The 20633-nt window shown below is 46.5% G+C and overlaps 2 protein-coding genes across 2 annotated transcripts in view; both read right to left on the reverse strand.

Annotated features, from left to right (window-relative positions):
* Positions 1-15693: 15693 nt before the first annotated feature.
* Positions 15694-17778, reverse strand: ADIRF (adipogenesis regulatory factor). The gene is made up of 3 exons (XM_006901394.1): positions 17718-17778; positions 16039-16101; positions 15694-15800 (listed from the first exon to the last, which is right to left on the reverse strand). Exons 1-3 carry the CDS (start codon positions 17776-17778, stop codon positions 15694-15696), a joined length of 231 nt encoding a protein of 76 aa, XP_006901456.1.
* Positions 17779-17834: 56 nt separating this feature from the next.
* The window catches only part of LOC102867823, an 11505-nt gene continuing 8706 nt past the window's right edge, over positions 17835-20633 (reverse strand). Inside the window, exons 5-7 of the mRNA XM_006901404.1 lie at positions 19361-19517; positions 18663-18753; positions 17835-18018 (exon numbers count right to left, since the gene is read on the reverse strand). Of these exons, the coding sequence (XP_006901466.1) occupies positions 17835-18018; positions 18663-18753; positions 19361-19517 (432 nt within the window). The remainder of the gene's footprint in view (positions 18019-18662; positions 18754-19360; positions 19518-20633) is intronic.

Genomic DNA, 20633 nt, shown 5'->3' on the forward strand with positions numbered 1-20633 from the left:
GATGAGGTAGCAGATGGCAGTCAGGTAGAATGCTGGCCCTGACCCAGCAGAGCTTTTATAGAGGCCTCTGGTGCCTCCCCTTCAGGATTTGGGGCATCAGAGCCCTCTCTTAGCGAGTGGGAAGCTGGGTGGAGTGAGTCAGCATAGGTGGCTCCGGAGGGAAAGACTGGGCGAGGCAACCTAGCACGGGGTATCAGTGTGAGGCCTTTTTGGTAGCAGAGGACTCCCCACCCTGTGAGTGACTGGAGGATCCACACAGGGATGGGAGCTGGACCCTCCGGCAGGGGTCCCAGGACATCCTATCACTGTGGGGCACCTGGAGAGGTAGCCCCTGCCAGCCCTCTCCCCCTCCCCCACCCGGTGTCCCAACCAAAGGCTCTGGTGACAGTGACAGGCCTAGGGTTTTCTGCCTGAGGCTCTGAAGGCCCCAGTGTGTTCTGGTCATGGGCTTGAAGGTTCTGCAGTGTGGGGACTTGGGCAACCCCTCGGGTCAGGACCACAATGCCATGGGGGTTTACGATGGTCCCCTTCTGTTTTGAGGACCAGAGCACCATCCTAGTCTCACAGTGAGGGCAGGAAACTGGAACTCTGTGTAGTAACTGGCCCACGGCAGCTCACTGCAGCTGAGTTGACTTCAATGCCTTCCGTTTCTGAGACTAAAATGTTCACGGAAGACAATGACCCATCTTTCTCCCTCAGAGTTCCTGGTGGAGCCATCTGCCAACCCCACTAGGGTTCCTTGGTCCCAAGGTAGGAGAGAGCCTAATACCTACCAGAAATGGGTTTGGGCTTGCTAGTCACATGGCTGGCACCCTCAAAGTACCAGTCTTCTCTACCTCAGAGCCCCATCTTCTGGGGAGGGGCAATCTGTTTCCCCCAAGAACTCTAGAGGAGGGGTAGGGGATCCCACCAACACTCTGGCATAACCAGAGTTGCCCAGAGCTGCTCTGTACTCTGACACATCGCATGCCAAGCTGTCTTGCTCATGACTCAGGAAAGAAGGAAACACCTTCAAGCTCATCCTTATCCCCTTGGCCACCGCCTTACCCAGAGGCTCGGTTTCCTTACCTGTGAAATGGGGACAAGCATGTCATCCTGGCTGCGTCAGGACTGCGGGTGTAAGTTGCATAATAGTAGGATTGTACATGTAAGCTGCTGGTTCTCAACAGCATAGTAAACATCTGTTCCCTTCATCTCATTACTGGATATGCCAGAGAGAGGGCCCCTGGTAGTAAAGCCCTATAAGCTGGCCAGATGGGCCAAAACACAGTTAGGACAAGGGCTGCCTCCAGATAAGAGGGCTGGGGGGTATGATTTCACCGGACAGGAGTCACAGAGGGCAGATATGGGGAACCTGTCTCCCCATGTAGACCTCTTTACTCCTCAGAGCTGCCCCTCCACACGTGATGGGCCTCATTGGTATCCATGTGACCACAGGCCTCACAGACAAGACTCACAGGGTGGGGCCTTCTTGTATCCTGTGAGGCTGCGGCTGGCCTTCCTACAGATGAGGCTGGCCCTGGGTGCTTCAGACTCAGGAACTCTGAGTCACATGCCAGACCTGCACGTGCCAACCCTTTGGTTAGGGTAAATTGGATCTCAAACAATTTGGAGAAACATTCTTTAAGAAGAAGAACACAAATATCAATTTCACAAATTCATAAATGACCCGCATATTTATATATGACCCGCTGCCAAAGCCCTGAGAAGGGCCTCAGATGTCTGAGCAGCCCTGGAGTGTGACCAGAGCAGCTGAGTATGTTCTCTGTGTGACAGCCAAATTCTAGGGGTCTGTTCAGGGCTTCAGGTCGAGCAGCCCTGTAGAGCTGGGAATTCTGGAACACAATGGTGGGCACTGGGCAGAGAGGCCCACAGGCACAGCCCTAAATTTGTCAAACCCTTTCATTTTTCTGCTTAAGGTCATGCTTGTCTCCCACCCCAGAATCCTCCCTGTACCCACTCCTCAGACTTGAAGGGTGGCACCTCCCACCTTCCACTAGTCCTAGATGGCTTCCAGACCCCACACACACCTTTCCCAGCAGTTCCCATCCTTCGTGCACTCCACAGCTCCCCTCCCCCCAAGAGCTTGCTCCCCAGCCGCTGGACATTCTCTTGTTCGAGCTCAGCCACTCAGTTCAGATCCTGCTGCTCACTGAACACTGCCCAGTGTGAGCCTCGTAGGCATGGCTGCTCCAACACGTGTCCTAAAGGCCCAGCAGGGCCTGGCAAAGACCTGGAGTGGCTGAGCTGCCCAACACCTGACTTGAACCCCAATCCAGGGATTCTTCTAGCTCCAACTGTGTCTCTTTGCCTCCTTGGCCCAGCTTAAATGCCCAATAGGAGTTCTCTAAGCTCTACTCTCGAAACAAGTCGCTTGGGCTAAGTCAGAGCCCTTCCAGAACCCAGGATAGCTCAAAAATCTTCTACCAGTGCTAGACACTGGTCTAAGGCATTGGGCTCAAGAAAATCCTGCAAAGAAATCTTTATTTGCCAGAATGAAGTTGAGGTTGAGGATGATTCAAATGGGAGTTGCCATCTCTTCTCCTTCATGAAAGACACCAGCACTTGTTGAGCCCAAGAAAGCAACACTTGAATGCAGGTTCTTCAGTTCAGGCTCTCCTGAGTCACAAGGTCAAATCCAGGCTTTCCTTGAATGAGGAGAATCAGGCTTTGGCAGGAACACTTTAATTTCTCAAATGGAATTTTCCTAACAGCCTAGTTTGACAAAAGTTGAATCGTAACTCAAGGAAAGTCAACTTTTCAACAGCAATTTGCCAGTTTAGTAATTGTCACTTCAAAGGGGGAAAGTGTTTCTAAGTGGCTGGAGTTGTCTTATGTTTGAAAAATCAACTATTGTTTGTGTGATCTGGACTGTTGTTGTTGTTTTTAGATGCCATCAAGTCAACTGTGACTCTTAGCAACCCTATGAACAATTGATCTGAACGTTGATCTATCACATGCCATCCTCACATTGAGATGCTGAAGCCCATTGTTACAGTCATTCCACCAGTTCAGCTTGTTGATGGGCTTCCTCTCTTTCTCTAATCCTCCACCTTTCCAAACATGCTATCTTTTTCCAAGGACTGGCCTCCTCCTGTAATATGTCCAAAGTATGTGAGATGGAGTTTCACCATTCTTCCTCCAAGTTGCGCTGAATTCCTTCCCTGATTGCACTCCCTTAAACAAGACTGACTTGTTTGTTCTTTTGGCAGCCCATGGGATATTCATTACTTTTCTCCAACACCAGAATTCAAAAGCATTTTTTCCTGTTATCTTCATTTGCTGCCCAGTTTTCAGATTCATAGGAAGCAATTGAAAAATATTATGGCTTGGATCAGGTGCAACTTTGTCTTTAAACTGCTCTTCAGCACTTTGGAGAGGTCCTTGACACAAAAGTTCCCCAAATATTACATGCCTTTTGACTTCTCAACTGCTACTGTCATAAATAAGGAGCTCTGGTGGCCTAGTGGGCAAGGAGTTGCACTGCCAACTCAGCAAGGGGTGGTTTGAATCCACCAATTGCTCCATGGGAGAAAGAGGGACAATCTCTTCAACTTACTGCAATTTACTGCTTCTGAAAACCTACTTGAAGGGTCAATTGTGAATCATTTCCAACTCGACGGTACATAGCAACTAGAATGAAAAAAAGTTGATTCAACAGAATGTGAAAATAATCAAACAATATCATTAGTAGCACATGCAATTAAAATCTTGCTGAATGAAGATTGCTTAAAAATAGCTAGGACAGTACATCAACAGGGAACCATCAGAAATCCAAGCTATATTCAGGAAAGGTAGTGACATGAAGGATATCATTGCTGTTATCAGATGGATCATCCCTGCGCCATTCAAGATTTTGTCCATAGAATTCTTCAGTATTATAACTCAAGGCTTGAATTTGTTCTTCAGGGTTTTCAGCTTGAGAAATCACTTTTGGTTTTCTAACTCCAACTCTTTGCACATTTTGTTTTAACACTTTGTTTTGCCTGCTCGAGTTGCCGTTTGAAACCTTCTGTTCATCTGTTTTACATCAAGCTTTCTCCCTTTGGTTTGGCCTCTTCATGTTCTAGTACAAGTTTCAGAGTCTCTAATGACATTCACTGTTGTCCTTTCTTCCTCCTCTGCCTCTGTAATGAACTTTGCTTTCTTGGTGATTTCCTTGATGTCATCCACAGCTCAGCTGGTCATCTGTAATTAGTGTTCAATGCATCGAATCTATTATTGAGATAGTAAAGGTTTTTAACTTAAAGTGCTTCTAAATCAGCTAAAGGTATATTATTAATTTTAATTGTTATTTTAACAAAGTTTTGGTTTTCATTCATTCACTGCTGCACATTTTCCTCCCTCCCCTTCCTACTCCTTCCCCCAGCTTGAGATAATTTTTCGTCAGGGAGGATAGATTCACGGTCATATTTTTGTTGTCATGGATTTGTTTTCATTTTCTTCAACTTCAACTTGAATTTGCACATAAGTATTTGATGGTCTATTCCACAGTCAGCTCTTGGCCTTGATTTGATCAGCTCAGCTGATGTTGAACTTCTCCATGGACTCTTTACACAGTATTATTAATCTGATTCTTGTGTAGTCTATCAGGAGAGGTCCATGTGTATAGTTGCCATTTTTGCTTTCTTTAAAAAGTTATTTGCAATTAATAAATAATCAATTGGATAAAATTCTGTCACTTGGTCTCCAGCCTCATTTTTGTCACATTTGTGGTCAAAAGGGAATTTCAAAATCTGGAGACTAAGGTCCACCTGATACAGGCCATGGTCTTTGCAATCGCTTGTTATGCATCAGAGAGATGGACAATGACTAGGGAGGATAGAAGGAGAATTGACGCCTTTGAGCTGTGGTGCTGGAGAAGAGTATTGAATGTACCATGGACTGCCAAGAAAACAAACAGATTCATCGTAGAGAGGATTAAACCAGGCTGCTCCTTGGAGGCAAGGATTCTGGGGCTTCGTCTGACATACTTTGGACATGTTGTAAGGAGAGACAGGTCTTTAGAGAGGGACATTATGCTGCGGGACAGCGCAGGAGGGGAAGACCCTCTATGAGGTGTATTGATTCAGTGACTGGGGTACTCGGGATGGGTGTGTCAGAGGCAATGAGATTGGCACAGGATAGAGCACGGTTTAGGGGTGTTGTACATAGGGTCGCTATGAGTTGCAAATGATTCGATGGCACATAACAACAACAACAACATAATAAAGGACAAAACTGTTGGTGATGGGATAATAGGAAGACCTATTACTGTAAATATGATTCATATTTATACAGCAACCACTAAAGCCAAAGATGAAGAAACTGAGAATTGTGACCAACTGCTGCAGTTTAAAATATATTAAAATGCAATAAAGATGATTAATAATTAGTGGTGATTGGAACAAGTCAGAAACAAAATGAAGGATGGGTAGTTAGAGAATATGGCCTTAGTGATAGAAGTGAGGCTGAAGACCACATGGTAGAATTTAATACAATCACTTATTCAATGCAAAGACTTTCTTAAAAAATGTAATTATACAGCAGAGTGTGAACATTATAGAATAATATCATTGATATCACATGCAAGCAAGATTCTACTGAAGATTATCCAAAACTGACTGGAACAGCACATCAACAGAGACCTACCAGAAGTCCATGCTGGGTTTAGAAGGGATTGTGGTACTAAAGATATTGTAGCTAATGTTAGATGGATCTTGGCTGAAAGCAGGGAGTATCAGCAAAATGTCCATCTGTGTTTCATTGACTATGCAAAGGCATTTGACTGTGTCAATCACAATCAATTGTGGCTACCTCTGAGAAGAATGGGAATCCCAGAGCACTTGACTGTGCTAATGGGAAACCAATACTTGGACCAGGAGGCAGTCATCAGAACAGAGCAAGGAAACACTGCATGGTTCAAAATTGGGAAGAGTGTGCATCAAGGATGTGTCCTATCCCCATACCTTTTCAACCTATATGCTGAACAGATTATCTGGGAAGCTGGGCTGTATTAGAAGTGTGGCATCAGTATGGAGGAAGATTCATCAACAATTTGTGTTACATAGATGATACAACCCTGCTTACCGAAACTGAGGAGGACCGGAAGCACTTGCTGCAGAAGGTCCAGGACTGCAGCCTTCAACAGGGATTAAAGCTCAACATGAAGAAAACAAAGATTCTCACTACTGGGCTGACTGGTAGAATCATGGTAGATGGTGAAGAGATTGATATTGTTGACAGCTTCAGTTTGCTTTGCTCTGCAATCAACACTGTTGGTACCAGCAGCTAGGAAATTAAAAGATGAATTGCATTGGGAAAGTCTGCTGTCAGAGACCTCTCCAAAGTACTGAAGAGCATAGATGTCAGTATGGAAACTAAGGTGCACCTGATGCAGGCTTTTTGCAATTCCTTGCTATACATCAGAGATCTGGACAATGACAAGGGATACTAGAAGGAGAGTTGATGCCTATAAGCTGTGGTGCTAGAGAAGAGTATTGTGATGCTGGAGAGGAATATTGAATATACCATAGACTTCTAAGAGAACAAACAAGTTCATCCTGGAGAGGGTGAAGCCAGGCTGCCCTTTGGAGTCAAGGATTCTGAAGCTTCGTCTGACATACTTTGGACATATTGCAAGATGCAATCAGTCCTTGGAGAGGGACATCATGTTTGGAAGGATGGAGGAACAGTGCAGGAAAGGAATACCCTTGATGAGATGAATTGATTCAGTGACTGGGGTAATGGGGGTAGGTGATGCCTTTGAGCTGTGGTGCAGGAGAAGAGTGTTGAATATACCATGGACTACTAGGAAAACAAACAAGTTTGTCCTGGAGGAAGTGAAGCCAGACTGCTCCTTGGAGTCGAGGATTCTGAAGCTTTGTCTGATATACTTTGGACATGTTGCAAGATGAGATCAGTCCTTGGAGAGGGACATCATGCTTGGGAGGATGGAGGGACAGCACAGGAGAGAAAGACCTTTGATGAGATGAATTAATGCAGTGACTGGGGTAATTGGGGATAGGTGTGTCAGAGACAATAAGACTGGCACAGGATAGCAAGGGTTTAGAGCTGTAGTACATAGGGTCACTATGAGTTGCAGGAGACACGACGGCACATAACAACAAGAAATATTATTGTGGAGGGAACTCTGGTAGCTGAGTGGTAAGGAATTGTGCTGTCAAGCTAAAGGCAGGTGGTTGGAATGTGCCTGTCTTTTCTTGGGAGAAAAATGAACAATCTCCTCTCATGTGATTTACAGCCTCTGAAAACCCTCTGGAGGGCTAGCTATGAGTGAGTTCCAACTTAACAGCACAAAACAACAACAGTGTAATTATTGTGGAGTTGTCTACTTTTCTTCAAAAATGTTAAAGCTTGTTTTCTTTATTTTTTAAATTTTAAAATCTGTCAAAGTTTGATTTATATATTTTCTACCCTGCCATTGATTTTGTAGATATTTTAGTTATGTCCTCTTGTTCAATTGACCCTTGACCATCCTTGCTGTTGTTCTTATGTGCCATTGAGTCACCTATGACTCATAGAGACACTATGTACAACAGCTCTAAACCCTGCTCTATCCTGTGCCAATCTTATTGTCTCTTACACACCTATCCCCATTACCCAAGTCACTGAATTAATTCATCTCATCAAAGGTCTTTCTCTCCTGTACTGTCCCTCCATCCTCCCAAGCATGATGTCCCTCTCCAAGGACTGATCTCATCTTGCAGCATGTCCAAAGTATATCAGACAAAGCTTCAGAATCCTCGACTCCAAGGAACAGTCTGGCTTCACTTCCTCCAGGACAAACTTGTTTGTTTTCCTAGTAGTCCATGGTATATTCCACACTCTTCTCCTGCACCACACCTCAAAGGCATCAATTCTCCTTCTATCATCCCCAGTCATTGTCCAGCTTTCTGATGCACAGCAAGTAATTGCACAGACCATGGCCTGTATCAGACACACCTTAGTCTCCAGACTGACATCATTGCTCTTCAGTACTCTGGAGAGGTCTCTGACAGCAGACTTTCCCAATGCAATTCTTTTTTTAATTTCCTGTCTGCTAGGAGACTTCAATTCACCACTTTAGAATAAAGACAAAACAAGTAGGAAAAAATACAACAAAAATACAGAAGAGCTTGCTTTTGTTATTGTTGTTATATGCAATTGAGTTGCCTGTGACTCATAGTGATCCTGTGTACAACTGTTCTGAACACTGCTCTATCCTGAGCCAGTGTCACTGTCTCTAACACACTTACTCCCATTTTCCTAGTTATCATGTCAATCCATCTCATCTTGGGTCTTCTTCTCCTGTGCTGTCTCTCTACCCTTCCAAGTATGATGTCCTTTTTCAGGAACTGATCCTTCTTGGCCACAAGTCCACAGTATGAAACAGAGTTTCAAAATCCTTACCTTCATGAAGAATCCTGGTTTCATCTTCTCCATGACAAACCTGTTTGTTCTCTTGGGAATTCATGGTATGTTCAATACTCTTCTCTAACACGACTCAAAGGCATTAATAACTCTTCTGTTATCATTGGTCATTGTCCAGCTCTCTGATGCATAGCAAGTAATTGCAAAGATCATGGCCTGAATCAGGCATACCTTAGTCTCCAGACTGACATACTTGCTTTTCAGCATTTTTGAGCGGTCCCTGAGAGCAGCCTTTCCCAGAGTAAGTTGTCTTTTTATTTCTCTAGCGCTGATTACAGAGCCAAAAGTGTTGATTATGAAACAGACAAAGCTGAAATTGTTAACAATCTCAATCTTTTCTCCATCTATCACAGTGTTCTTGGTGTTGGGCTTCAGTCCATACAGAAGACTGCAGTTCTTGACCCAAACAATAACCAACTGGATCTCATAGAGACACATACTGCACTACATCCACGAAGAGGACAATAAACATTGAAATACTATTAAACACAATAAGATCACAAATTACAGTGCTATAAACTTAGAAATCAATAAAAAGGAGATCAGGGAGGGGTGTAGAATCAAGTTGTTGTTGTTCTGTGCCATCGAGTCGCTTGCAACTCATAGTGATCCTATGTACAAGAGCCCTAAACTCTGCTCTATCCTGTGCCAACCTCCTTGTCTCCTTCACACCTATTCCCATTAGCCCAGTCTCTGAATTGATGCATCTCATCGAGGGTCTTCCTCTCCTGCACTGTCCCTCCACTCTCCCAAACATGATGTCCCTCTCCAAGGACTGGTCTCTCCCTGCAACAAGCCCAAAGTATGTCAGACGAAGCTTCAGAATCCTTGCCTCCAAGGAGGCTGGCTTCACCCTCTCCAGTACCAACCTATTTGTTCTCTTAGCAGTCCTTGGTATATTCAACACTCTTCTCCAGCACCACAGCTCGAAGGCATCAATTCTCTTTTTATCATGCCTGGTCACTGTCCACCTCTCTGATGCTTAGCACACAATTGCGAATACTTAGTCTCCAGCCTGATGATGTTGCTCTTTAGTACTCTGGAGAGGTCCCTAACAGCTGAATTTCCCAATGCAAGGAAATTTAAAAATGTTTTGAAACAAGTGAAAACGAAAACACAGCATACCAAACCCTATAAGACACAGCAAAAGTAGTATTCAGAAGTCATTCACATCAAGTAAGAATCAAAAACAACACCCTAACCCAACATCCCTGACAATTAGAAAAAGAACAGCAAGTGAAGCCTACTTTACTACTCCAGAAGAAAGGAAATAATAAAGAACAGAAATATATTAACTAGAAAACAGAAAAACAATAGAAAGAATTAACAAGATTAGGAGTTAGTTCTTTGAAAGGATTAATAAAATCAATAATTTTCTAGCTAAATTAACAAAAGAAAAGAAGGAGAAAGGACAAATGACAAAAGTAAGGAATTAAATGAAAGCTGTTACAATAAAAGAAACTAAAACAGAAAGAGAACTGAGAGAATGCTGTAAAGAACTATTGTTGTTGTTATGTGCCATTGAGTCGCTTGGTAAAGAACTATACTCCAGGGAATTTGAAAACAGGATGTCTTGGGGAAGGTGCAGCCAGAGTGCTCTTTGGAGGCAAAGATGATAAAGCTTTGTCTCAAATGCTTTGTGCATGTTGCTAGGAAAGTCTATTTCTTGGAGGACATTATGCTTGGGAAGAGGGTGGGGGGAAGGAAGATGGAGAAAGAGAGGAAAACCCTCAACCAGATAGATTGACACAGTGACTGCAGCAATAGGCTTGAGTGTGTCAGAGATTACGAGGATGGCACAGGATAGAACAGGGTTCAGATCTGTTGTTCATAGACTCTTCATGAGTCATGTTCCATCGGAGGACACCTAAGAACAATAACAATAGTAAATATACAAGTTTTTGAAACTCAATGCCTTATCTAAATTAACCATAAACAGAAGTAAACAATTGCAGAGGTAGAGAATCATCATAAAAAGAAGAAATTGGACAGTTCATAAAGTCACTCCTAACAAAAAAAAGCCCTAGTGCTGGTGGCTTCACCAGTGAATTCTGTCAAACATTCAGAGAAGTGACACTAATTCTACTCAAATTACTTCAGAATTTATAAAAAGAATAGTTCCAAAATAATTCTATGAAGCAAATATAACCTTTATACCAAAGCCAAGCAAAGACATCACCAAAAAGGAAAATTATAGACCAGTATCCCTTATGAACCTAGATACAAAACCTAGCCAATAAGTATCCAACATCATTAAGAAAATATTTCTTATGATCAAGTGAGATTCATACCAGGTATACAAGTATGATTCAGCATAGGAAAAACAATCCATTCATCACACCAATAAAGCAAAAGAAAAGAACCACTCAATCATCTCAATTGATGTAGAAGACATTTAACAAAACTTAGCACTTTTCCTGCCAAAATGCTCAACAAAATAGTAATAGGAGATAAATTCCTCAAAAGTATTTAAAGAATAGATGCAAAACCAATGACCAACATTAATTTCAATGTAAAGAGAGTGAAGGTATTTCCCTTGCAAACAAGGACCAGGCAAAGTTGCTATCATCTTCTTAATCAATATTGTATTGGAAGTCTTAGCCAGAGCAATAAGATAAGAAAAAAAAAATTAAAGGCATCCAAATAGGCAAAAAAGGAAATAAAACTATCTCTATTTTCAGGTTATATAATACTGTATATAGACACATTGACCCAGGGCCTACAGCAATGGGCTCAAGTATGTCAGAAATGATGGCACAGGGTAGGAGGGTTCAGAAAGAACTGTTGTTCATAGGGTGACTATGAGTCATACTCAACTCCATAGCACCTAACAACACATAAATAGAGAATACAAAACTCAGCAAGAAACTACTGGATCTAATTGACCAATTCATAAGATGGTAAGGTACAAGATAAGCACACAAATCCCAGTCAGATTCCTTAAAAAAGAGAACTCTGAAAAGGAAATTAGGAAAGCAGAGCCATACACAAAAGATTGAATATGTGTGTGTGTGGGGGGGGAATCTAACTAGAAATACAAAAGACCTATAAAAACAGAACAAAACAAAACCCTTATGAAACAGTACTACAAGCAACTCAAAGAGGCCTACATAAATGGAATAAGAGACCATGCTCATGGATCAGAGGACTTAACCTTGTGAAAATGGTACTATTGCCAAAAGCAATCTGCAAATACAATCCGCAGGCAGAACAAGTAATTTGACAAGCTGGACTTTGTTAAGATGGGTATGGTATCAGATTGGAGGAAGACTCATCAACAACCTGAGTTATGAAAATGACACAACGTTGCTAGCTGACAGTGAAGAGGACTTGAAATTCTTGGTGCAGAAGATCAAAGCTCTCAGTATGGATTATATGTCACTATCAAGACAAAAATCCTCACCGGTGGGCCACTAGGCAACATCGTAAGAGATGGAGAGAAGATTGAATTTGTCACTGATTTCCTATTACTTGGATTCACAATCAACACCTTTGGCACCAGCAGTCAAGTAATCAAAAGATGTATTGCATTTGGGTAAATCTGCTGTCAAAGATCTCTCTAAATTGTTAAGGAGCAATGATGTCGATTTAAAGACTAAGGTGCATCTGCCTCAAACCATTGTTTTTTAAGATTATTTGTTACGCATCTGAAAGTTGAACAATGACTAAGGGTAAGAGAAGTATTGAATATAGACTGCCAAAGGAACAAACAAATATGTCTTAGAGAAAGTACAGCCAAGGTACTCTTTGGAGGCAAGGATATATTTTGGACATGTTGTTAGGAGAGAGACCAGTCTTTAGAAAAGGAAGGACATCATGTTTGGAAAGGTTAGTGAAAGAGAGGAAGACCTTCAATAAGATGGATTGACACAGTGACTATAATAATTGGCTTATGTATATTAGAGATGATGAAGCTGGCTCAGGATAGAGCAGGGTTCAGATTCATTGTTCATGGGGTTCCTATGAGTCATAGTGGACTCAATGACACCAGTAACAACCAAGGGAATGGAAGCAATGTTGAAGTAGGAGCTGAGTAGAAAAGGTCAAAGGGTGACTAAAAAAGATGCATAAAATACGTAATGACATGTAACTTGGAGTTAGACAACCAAAGGGAAGAACAGCTCAGGATTTGTAAAGTCAAAAGAATCAAATAAATTAATCCGAGACTTGAACTGTAGTATTGAAGCATTCTGTGAACCATGCTGGAACCCTCAGAAGAAAACAGGAGGCAAATAGAACTCAGAATCATAAAGAAGACAGGGGTTGGTGGAAACCCCAATACATGGTACTTACTCACCGTTCAGGCATGAAACTGAACTCACCTCGGTGGCTCAACTTTCAGCCAAGAAAAATAAAATAACCACCAAAAGGTGTGTGTTCCTTAGCAATCAGCCATAGGGAATGCAAAGCACAGCGTGTGCCCAGGGGTAAAGCTCAGAAAGCAGAAAGGGAGAGGAAGGAAGGACAAATGGAAATGGTAAAAACAAGAAGTGTGAAAAGTGCTGTACACTTTTCATGAGAACAAAACAGGCATGAGTTGTTGACAAGAAAGCTAGTTTTCTATGTGAACTTTTACTTGAATCACAAGAAAAAGTGAAAGGGGGAAAAAAAAACCCCAAACCCTAACCAACCAACAACCGATTTTCCAACATGGAAAAAATGCATCAGAGCTACAACATTGCACATAAGGAAATCATACCATAAAAGGTTACCTCAAGTAAGTAATGTTTAAATCATTATTCAACACTAATATGAATTTTTCAATAAACATAATAAATCAACTTACAGTCGTGAAGAAAGACAATAACATTTTTAAAAATGCTAGATTTCTGAAACGACCAATCAATGAGAGAAGGGGAAAAGGAACTTGCAAAACTGAAAAAGATAATAAAATATTTAAACATTAAAATCATTGCAGAAATTAAGAGTAAACTATAAGAGGAATGAGGGAAATGGAAACCACAATAGGACCTAACTAACAGGAAAAAATGTTTTCTAAGAAGTTATATTAAAAAGAAAGTGCTACGGAAATAATAATAGTTACAGAAACCAAGTAAAAATTAACCTCACGCACAAACGGAAATAACAGAGGAAAACGAAACTATAGAGAACAGAACAAATATCTTTAAATGCCATTCAGGACAGATCTGTGCAAGGCATTTGCAATGTGCAGGAAAGTGCAGTGGGCTTAGCTATAACCCCGCAAACAAGGAACATTAGTAAGCAAGACAGTCTCACTCTAACGGCAAAAGAAGTATGAGGTGGAGCTAGAATTTCCCACCTGGCCAAAGAACCTCAGAGAAAGGGAGGAAGGGGGAAGGAGAACGAGGAGGGGGGGAGTGCGGGAAGGGGAGGGAAGGAGAGAAGGAGGGAGGGAGGGAGGGAGGAGAGGGAACCACTTGGCCAGACTTTCCTGGTCAGGGCTGCTGAGGCCCAGAGAGTGGTGAACCGAGGCTGCTGGTCAACATGATGCTTATGTGGGAAATGGAGAGCGATCTAGGCAGAAAAGCACCTTAAAGACTCAGGAAAGGAGGAAAACGAAGATCAAAAGGACAGGCGGGGAGGACCTGGAAGTCCAGTAGTTTGGAAGGATTTAAGCTTGCGTTTGGGGCATCCTCTCAGCCAGCTGTGGAGCAGCCGGAGCCCCTGTGGTTTGGGGGCTCAGTGGGCAGGCCTTTCTGCACAGCAGGCTTACTGCTGGCCTCCTTCTGGGGAGCTGACCGCTGCTCCAGGTGTAGGCATCAGTGAAAGACGGAGCTGCTTCTCTTTTTTATTATTATTTACTTTATTATTATTAATTTTAATGAATGTCTACAGAGACTTTGGATTTCCATTCATTCATTGTTGCATTTTTCTCCCTCCCCCCCCCACCAGTTCGCTCTTCTCTCTGAAAAGTAAAAGAAAAATTCTTTCATTGGTATATAATCATTAAGCATGAAAATCCTTCCCTCAACCACCCTCACAACCCACCTTCATCTGACTGGGTGCGGGTCACACAGTCATAAATCTCTCTGCCATCAAATAGATTCACGACCACAAGAATCTGGGAAGAGTAAAGGTGCCCCAAAGAGTTTCCGAGGTTGTAAATCTTGATGGAAGCTGCAGGCTGCATCTTTCCAAATCGTGGAAAGCAGCCCAGCACATAACCAGTAGGGCCCCCCCATCCCCCGCCCCGGTACCCTGTGCGCCTGAGGTGAGCTGTCCCCATCCTGCACCTGCTTCCGAGCCTGCCTGTCCCTGCAGTGACCTGCGGCCCTGGCCCTCTCTGCAGACCATGGGAGGCCCTATGGTACAGTCCCAGCCAGGAACTGCGCATGGACGTGGGCGCGGGCCTGAGAAGGTGCGAGAGGGGGCCTTGAGGGCAAGATCCTCAGACTGGCCGGCATCACCAGGACCCACCTCGGCCCGAGGAGGCCACCGCCCTCTGCTGGCAGCGGGGCGCGCAGGCCGCTCGGCAGGAGGTCGGGGAAGGACCAGGGTGCTTTCCTCTGAATACTCGGTCCGCAGGCTGGGAGCGCTGCATCAGTATTGTGGACCTGTGCTTGCCCGGGCGCCAGGAGAAAGGAACAGAATATGCAAAAGCCCCAGATGTGCAGAGGACAGGCGGAGAGGCCAGCAGACAACGCCACAGGGTGTGGTCACCAGCCGGGCGCACCCGTGCTGTGCCGCGTGCATGAGCACGTGCTGGTGATGGCAGAGAGTCACATCCATCTAGGGGACTGCCCAGTGGAAAAACCGGAAAGCTGACTTGGTGCAGAGTCAGAGGCGCGTCTGGCCTGAGCTGCTGGGCCGCGTGGAGGGCGGTGCCTTCACGCTCACGTGCGGGGCCCCGTGCGCCCTTTCCCCACCCCACACCGGGGCGGGACTCTGTGGGCACACTGCGACCACAGGGCGGGCCCGGCCTTGGGGTGACTCACTGCTGGGCGGGCGCACGGGCATCTTTCTTTCTCCCTGTGGACAGCCTGGGGTTGAACACCCCTATGGGAGGCACAAGGCTTCCGCAGAGGGGTCGCGTCATAGGACAGGGGTTGGGGGCTCAGTATAGAGGTAGAAAAGGGGTTCCAGAACACTCCTTTTGGGTTTCTGAGTTCGGGAGGTCAGGATTCTGGATACGAGGGTCCGCTCTAAAGTCAGGGGAGAGTAGGGCTGAGCTTGAAGAAAGAATGAAGTGGACACGGGATGTGAAACAAATGTTTAATGACGGGGGCAGGCCCCTGGTGCAGCTGCTAACCAGCGCCCCCAAGGGGAGGGGAGTGCCCACTCCATGGCTCCTCTCTTCTGTCATTTCATGATCCCCAGTTTTCTCCCAAAGCCCGAGAAGTTCTCCGTGGCCTCTTTAGCAGTTTTGTCGATGGTTTCCTGGGTGGACTTGGCAGCCTGGTCCATGGCTGGGGAAGGAGAGGCGGGGAAAGGGGAGGTGAGATCCTAGGGACCATCTCCAGTTGGTCCCATCTCCAGTTGGTCCCTACATGGCAGCTTGCCAGGGTCACCCTCTCAAGGAGCACTGTGGCAGAAGGGACTGAAGGGAACAGGGGGACCCTTGGAAAATAGGCATTGGCTAAGGATTCTGTCCTCTCCCCTCCCAGGCCACCTCACCCCCTCTCCCCCGCCCCAGCCCCGCCTAGCCTTTCTGTCCGGTCTCCTTGGCTTGATCCACAACTTGCTGCACTGCAGTTCCGGTCACTGTCACTGTTAACAGAGATGTAAAGCTCCACTTACCTAGCTCCTCAGACATTTTCCAGCGTGGTCTTCTGTTGGATAGATGCCAAGGAGGCAAAATATCTTGCTCAGGGCCACCAGTCAGTAAAAGGCTGAGTGGTTTCCATGCCTCTGAGCTGTTCTTGTTTATTTTTAACTATGGGCCACTCCCCTCTGGCTAACTTCTCATCTCTATTTCTACCAGAAGAAGAAAGCCAGGCAGCCTGGGCCAGACATGGTCCTGGGGCCGTTGAACAAGACCTGGCTTGCCTTCTCAAAACCTCAGACTCACTACCATTGAAACAACTCATGGTTGATCTTCCCTTGGGTTTCTGAAGAGGCTGTAAATCTCCAGGGAGGAGACTGTCTCCAGAGGAGCCACTCGGCTGGTCGCTGGTCGTTTCACTGTCAGAGAGTCTGTGACCTTTGGGTCAGCAGAGCAATGCCCTAAGAGTAGGCCACCAGAGTTCCCTTCTTTTGGGAGTCGGGGAGAGTGCAGCGACCAGGAGACCTCAAGTCTGCTCACAGGGGTCCCTGGTGTCCTGCGCTGACAGGAAGACATAGAGAAAACTACATCTAGTTTGTCCTGTGTGTGGAGTTGATTGTGAATCAGCAACCATCCTTAACCCATGTTAAGTAGTAGGATTACCCCAGTGGGTTTGTTTTTACTTTGTTATGTTTTACTGTGATCTGCTCTAGAGAGCCCCAGGTCTTCCCTAACTCCCTGCCCAGTGCGGAGAAAGGGAGAAATGACTCAAGGCTGAACTGACTCAAACCCTCCAGCCCGTTTCCCAGACTGTGGGAGGAAACTGCCCATCTTTCTGCCCCCCCCCCCCCCAGCGGTTGGTGGATTCAAACTTCCAAAGAGGTTTGGCCTTTGGATTAGGAAAGACACTTTTCATGAGAAAGACTGCCACCAGAGCCCCCTCAAAACCTTGTATCATTTGGCCCTCCACCTCCCAGCTCCTACAGCTGTGACCACCTCAGTTCTGAGGAGGAGAGTGGAAGAGGAAAAACGAAGGAAGAAGAAGGCTGCTCTTCTGCCCACACCGACAGCCACGGCCCTCTGGGTGAGGCTTAAAAGAAAGGGGGGGGGGTGCATTAGTGGAGAAGGGTTAGAACAAAGCCCAGGGGGTCTGAAGTTTCCCGTTCACTGACTCCCCGGGTGAACGGAGATGGGAATACGCTGCCCATGTCCCGGGATGGGCCTGGGAGACCCAGGTGGACGGCGGTGTGAGGTTGACAGCTGTGCGAGCACGCAACCCGTGGACCGAGGTGAGGCCCGGCGACCCGAGTGGACGGCGGTGTCAGCGCAGGGCCCGTGCATCAAGGTGGGGCCGGGCGTTGCCCGCCCTCGAAGCCTCAGGACTTGCCTGCATGAAGCACCGCCCCTGGGCTCCGCGGGCACTGCCATCCCCCACCTCTGCCCCACCATCACCACCCCGCCTCATTCCCCTCTCAGATGGGTCCAGGTACGCCCTCCATCTGAGGGGGAGGGCCCTTCCAAACTCCAGCAAGACGTGCAAGTTGCGCAGACCCTCGACATCTGCCCACCCCCCATCCAAACCAGTGCTCAAGTTTGCGCCCTCGCCTCACTCTGCCCTCACCCGCTTCCTGCGTTGCCGCCTCCACCTGCTGCTTCAGGTCCTGCAAACCCTTGCTGGCCATGGCGGCGAGGGCTCCGTGGGGTCGTCCAAGACAGCTGAGCAACGGAGGATGCCTGTTTACCCGCGCTGTGCTGCGACGTGAGAGCGGGCTGGGGCTTTTAAGGCGCCCCAAGCCCGCCCCACCCCGCCTTTTGCCGGAGGGGGGGGGGTAGCGCCAGGCGTTTCCAGCGGCTGGGTCTGGGGAGGGACCTGGCTCTCCTCCAGGTTCTGAGGCCCCAGGGGGTACGGGGTGCGCGGAGACCTTGGGAAAGGAGGCCAAAGAGAAGGAGGAGGGGCTGCAGAGGTGTTGGATTCAGGGGTCGGGAGTGAAGCTGGGACCCAAGAGGTGCACACTCTGCCAGGGCTTCTGCACTGTACAGCTCCCAATACCGCCCTTGGCGATCCTGAAGGTCCACCAACCCACAGCTCCGGGTCAGGGCCAGGTCAGGAACCCCGAACGTAAGTTGAAATTCTTAATAGCAGCTACCTTTTACTGCGCATTTACCGTGGGTCAGGCGTTGCCCTAACGCGCGAGTACTCTTTACAAACACCTCATGAAATGGGCGTTTTTATTAATAGCATCCACTCAGAGGGTAGGAAACTGAGGCATAGGCTGGCGGAGCTGGGTTTCACCCAATGCTCATGACTGGGACTGGATCCTGCTATCGGGCCTGTAACCCCAAAAGTCCGGGCTAGCTCCCACACACCTAGTTACACTTTGGCTGGGACAGAGTGGGTGCAGGGTGGATGGATTCATCAGGTAAATATGCCAGGAGAGCACTTGCGGGAGATGCTGCCCAAGGGAATGAGAGTGGAGCGAGGCGTGGCCAGTGTCCTCCCACCCGGGCGAGGCAGTTCCCGGGTCATCGAGTTTTAGCAGATGTCCAGCACCAAGATGGCAGGGACCTGCTCCAGGCACCAGGAACAGCTTCAGGCTTGGAGAGCACGTGGGGCTTGGTAACCACCTGGATGTGCTGGGAGGACAGTTGGGACCTGCCTGTGAGTGGAGGAGCCAGGGATCCCAGGGGAAGAGAAATGATCCAAGGAAGCAGCCCCTGCGCACTCAACGGGCAGCGCAAGCCACCCACTGAGCGCGGTGGACTCAGAGTCTGACTCCCAGCCCGAGGCCCTGCAAGCCAATTGAATCATAAGGCCACACCCTCTTTGTCTCCCGCGCCCGCATCGCGACGCTCCCGGCTACTTCCTCTCCGACTCTTCCAAGGTCTCTCTGGAGCGCTTTTGCACTTCTGTTGGGGGGGTCCCTCTATACTAGAGCTCTGGGAAGCCGTGGCCCCCGCTCAGGACTTGTTGGGGGGGGGAGAGGCAGAAGCAGCAGAGTGGAGGGTCTGGAAATGTATGAGCGAGTGGAGCGAGGACACAGCATCTACACACACACACACACACACACACACACACACACACGTACGGATTAATAGAAGCAGGGTCAGCTCTGAGCAGGAGAGGCAGGCAGTGAGATCGGGTTGAGGGTGGGCAGCAGGGGCGAGACATCAGGACTAACAAGGCTGTGGCCGGCACCCGCGCGCAGCAGTTCTACACTGGCCCTGCCAAGGTCACAAATGCGCTGCTGGGAGCTCCCTGCTTACCGCCCTGGCGGTGCTCCATGGGGCTCCTTTTACCAAGAAGGCTTTTCATACTGCTCCAGTTCTTTTTGTCGCCACTGCGCATGTGATGTGGTGCCAGGCTCAGTGGGTAGAGGGCGAGACTGGAAGCAACTGCTTTTGTGCGGAGGGACAGCCGGTTCTGGAACCATTATGAGAGAGCCATCTCAGAGGGGATGCCAGCATTAGGCTTGGCTTCAAGTCTCCGTTATGATTAGACCCTTCAACTTTGAGTCTCTGTGGCTCGTCCTTCACAGGGAGACAATTACAAAACTTCCCCAGAAGTTGGTGTTCGATCCAGTCATTGTGTCAATTCATCCTTTTTTTTTTTTTTTTGGGGTTTTTGGGGTTTTGTTTTGTCAATTCATCTTTTTTTTTTTTTTTTTACCGATCAGGGACGCTGTCTTCCTCCGGGGTTGGCACCTCCTGATGATATACCCAAAGTATGTGAGCCCCATCTTCTCACCTCCAAGGAGCAGCCCAGTTGTTCTTTGTGTGCTCCTGTGGCACTTTGTAGTATGTTCAGTATTCTTTCCCACACCACTATTCAAAACCATCAGTTCTTCTTTGATATTCCTTTATTTTATTAATTTTAATGAACATTTACAGATATTTTGGATTTTCATTCATTCATTGCTGCACTTTTTTTTTTACCCCTCTTCCCCCAGTTCACTCCTCTCTTTGAAAAGCAAAAGATAAACTTCTTTGTTGGTATACAACACCAACCCCTACCCTGCTCCCCCAAATGCACTCCACTATGCAACCTTAATTCTGGATTCCTGTGATAATCATAATATGCTATCATATATCACTTTTAAACTGTTCTCTCCCTCCTCTGTTTCAATTCAGTATACATAATCTATCCAGTTTTTCTCAGTCTTACCCCAACACTGATGTCAGTCACTTTCTACAACAGTGGCACCATGCAGTATTTGTCCTTTTGTGACTGAGATATTTTACTCAGCATAATGTCCTCGAGAGTCACCCATTTTGAATAATATTGTGTGAGTTCCTTGTTTTTCAGTGCAGCATAGTATTCCATTGTGTGAATATACCACAGCTTCTCTATCCATTAGTTTGTTGATGGGCACTTGGGTTGTTTCCAACTCTTTGCTATTATGAACAAAGCGGCAATGAACATGGGTGTGCATATATCTGCTTGGATGTCAGCTATGGTCTCTTTGGGGTATATTCCCAGTAGTGGAATTGCTGGGTCAAATGGTATATCTATTTGCAACTTTTTGAGAAAGCGCCATAC

This window comes from Elephantulus edwardii, unplaced genomic scaffold, assembly GCF_000299155.1.
Source record: "Elephantulus edwardii isolate Elephantulus edwardi_28Jun2011 unplaced genomic scaffold, EleEdw1.0 scaffold00324, whole genome shotgun sequence".
In the NCBI taxonomy this organism is placed as follows: domain Eukaryota; kingdom Metazoa; phylum Chordata; class Mammalia; order Macroscelidea; family Macroscelididae; genus Elephantulus; species Elephantulus edwardii.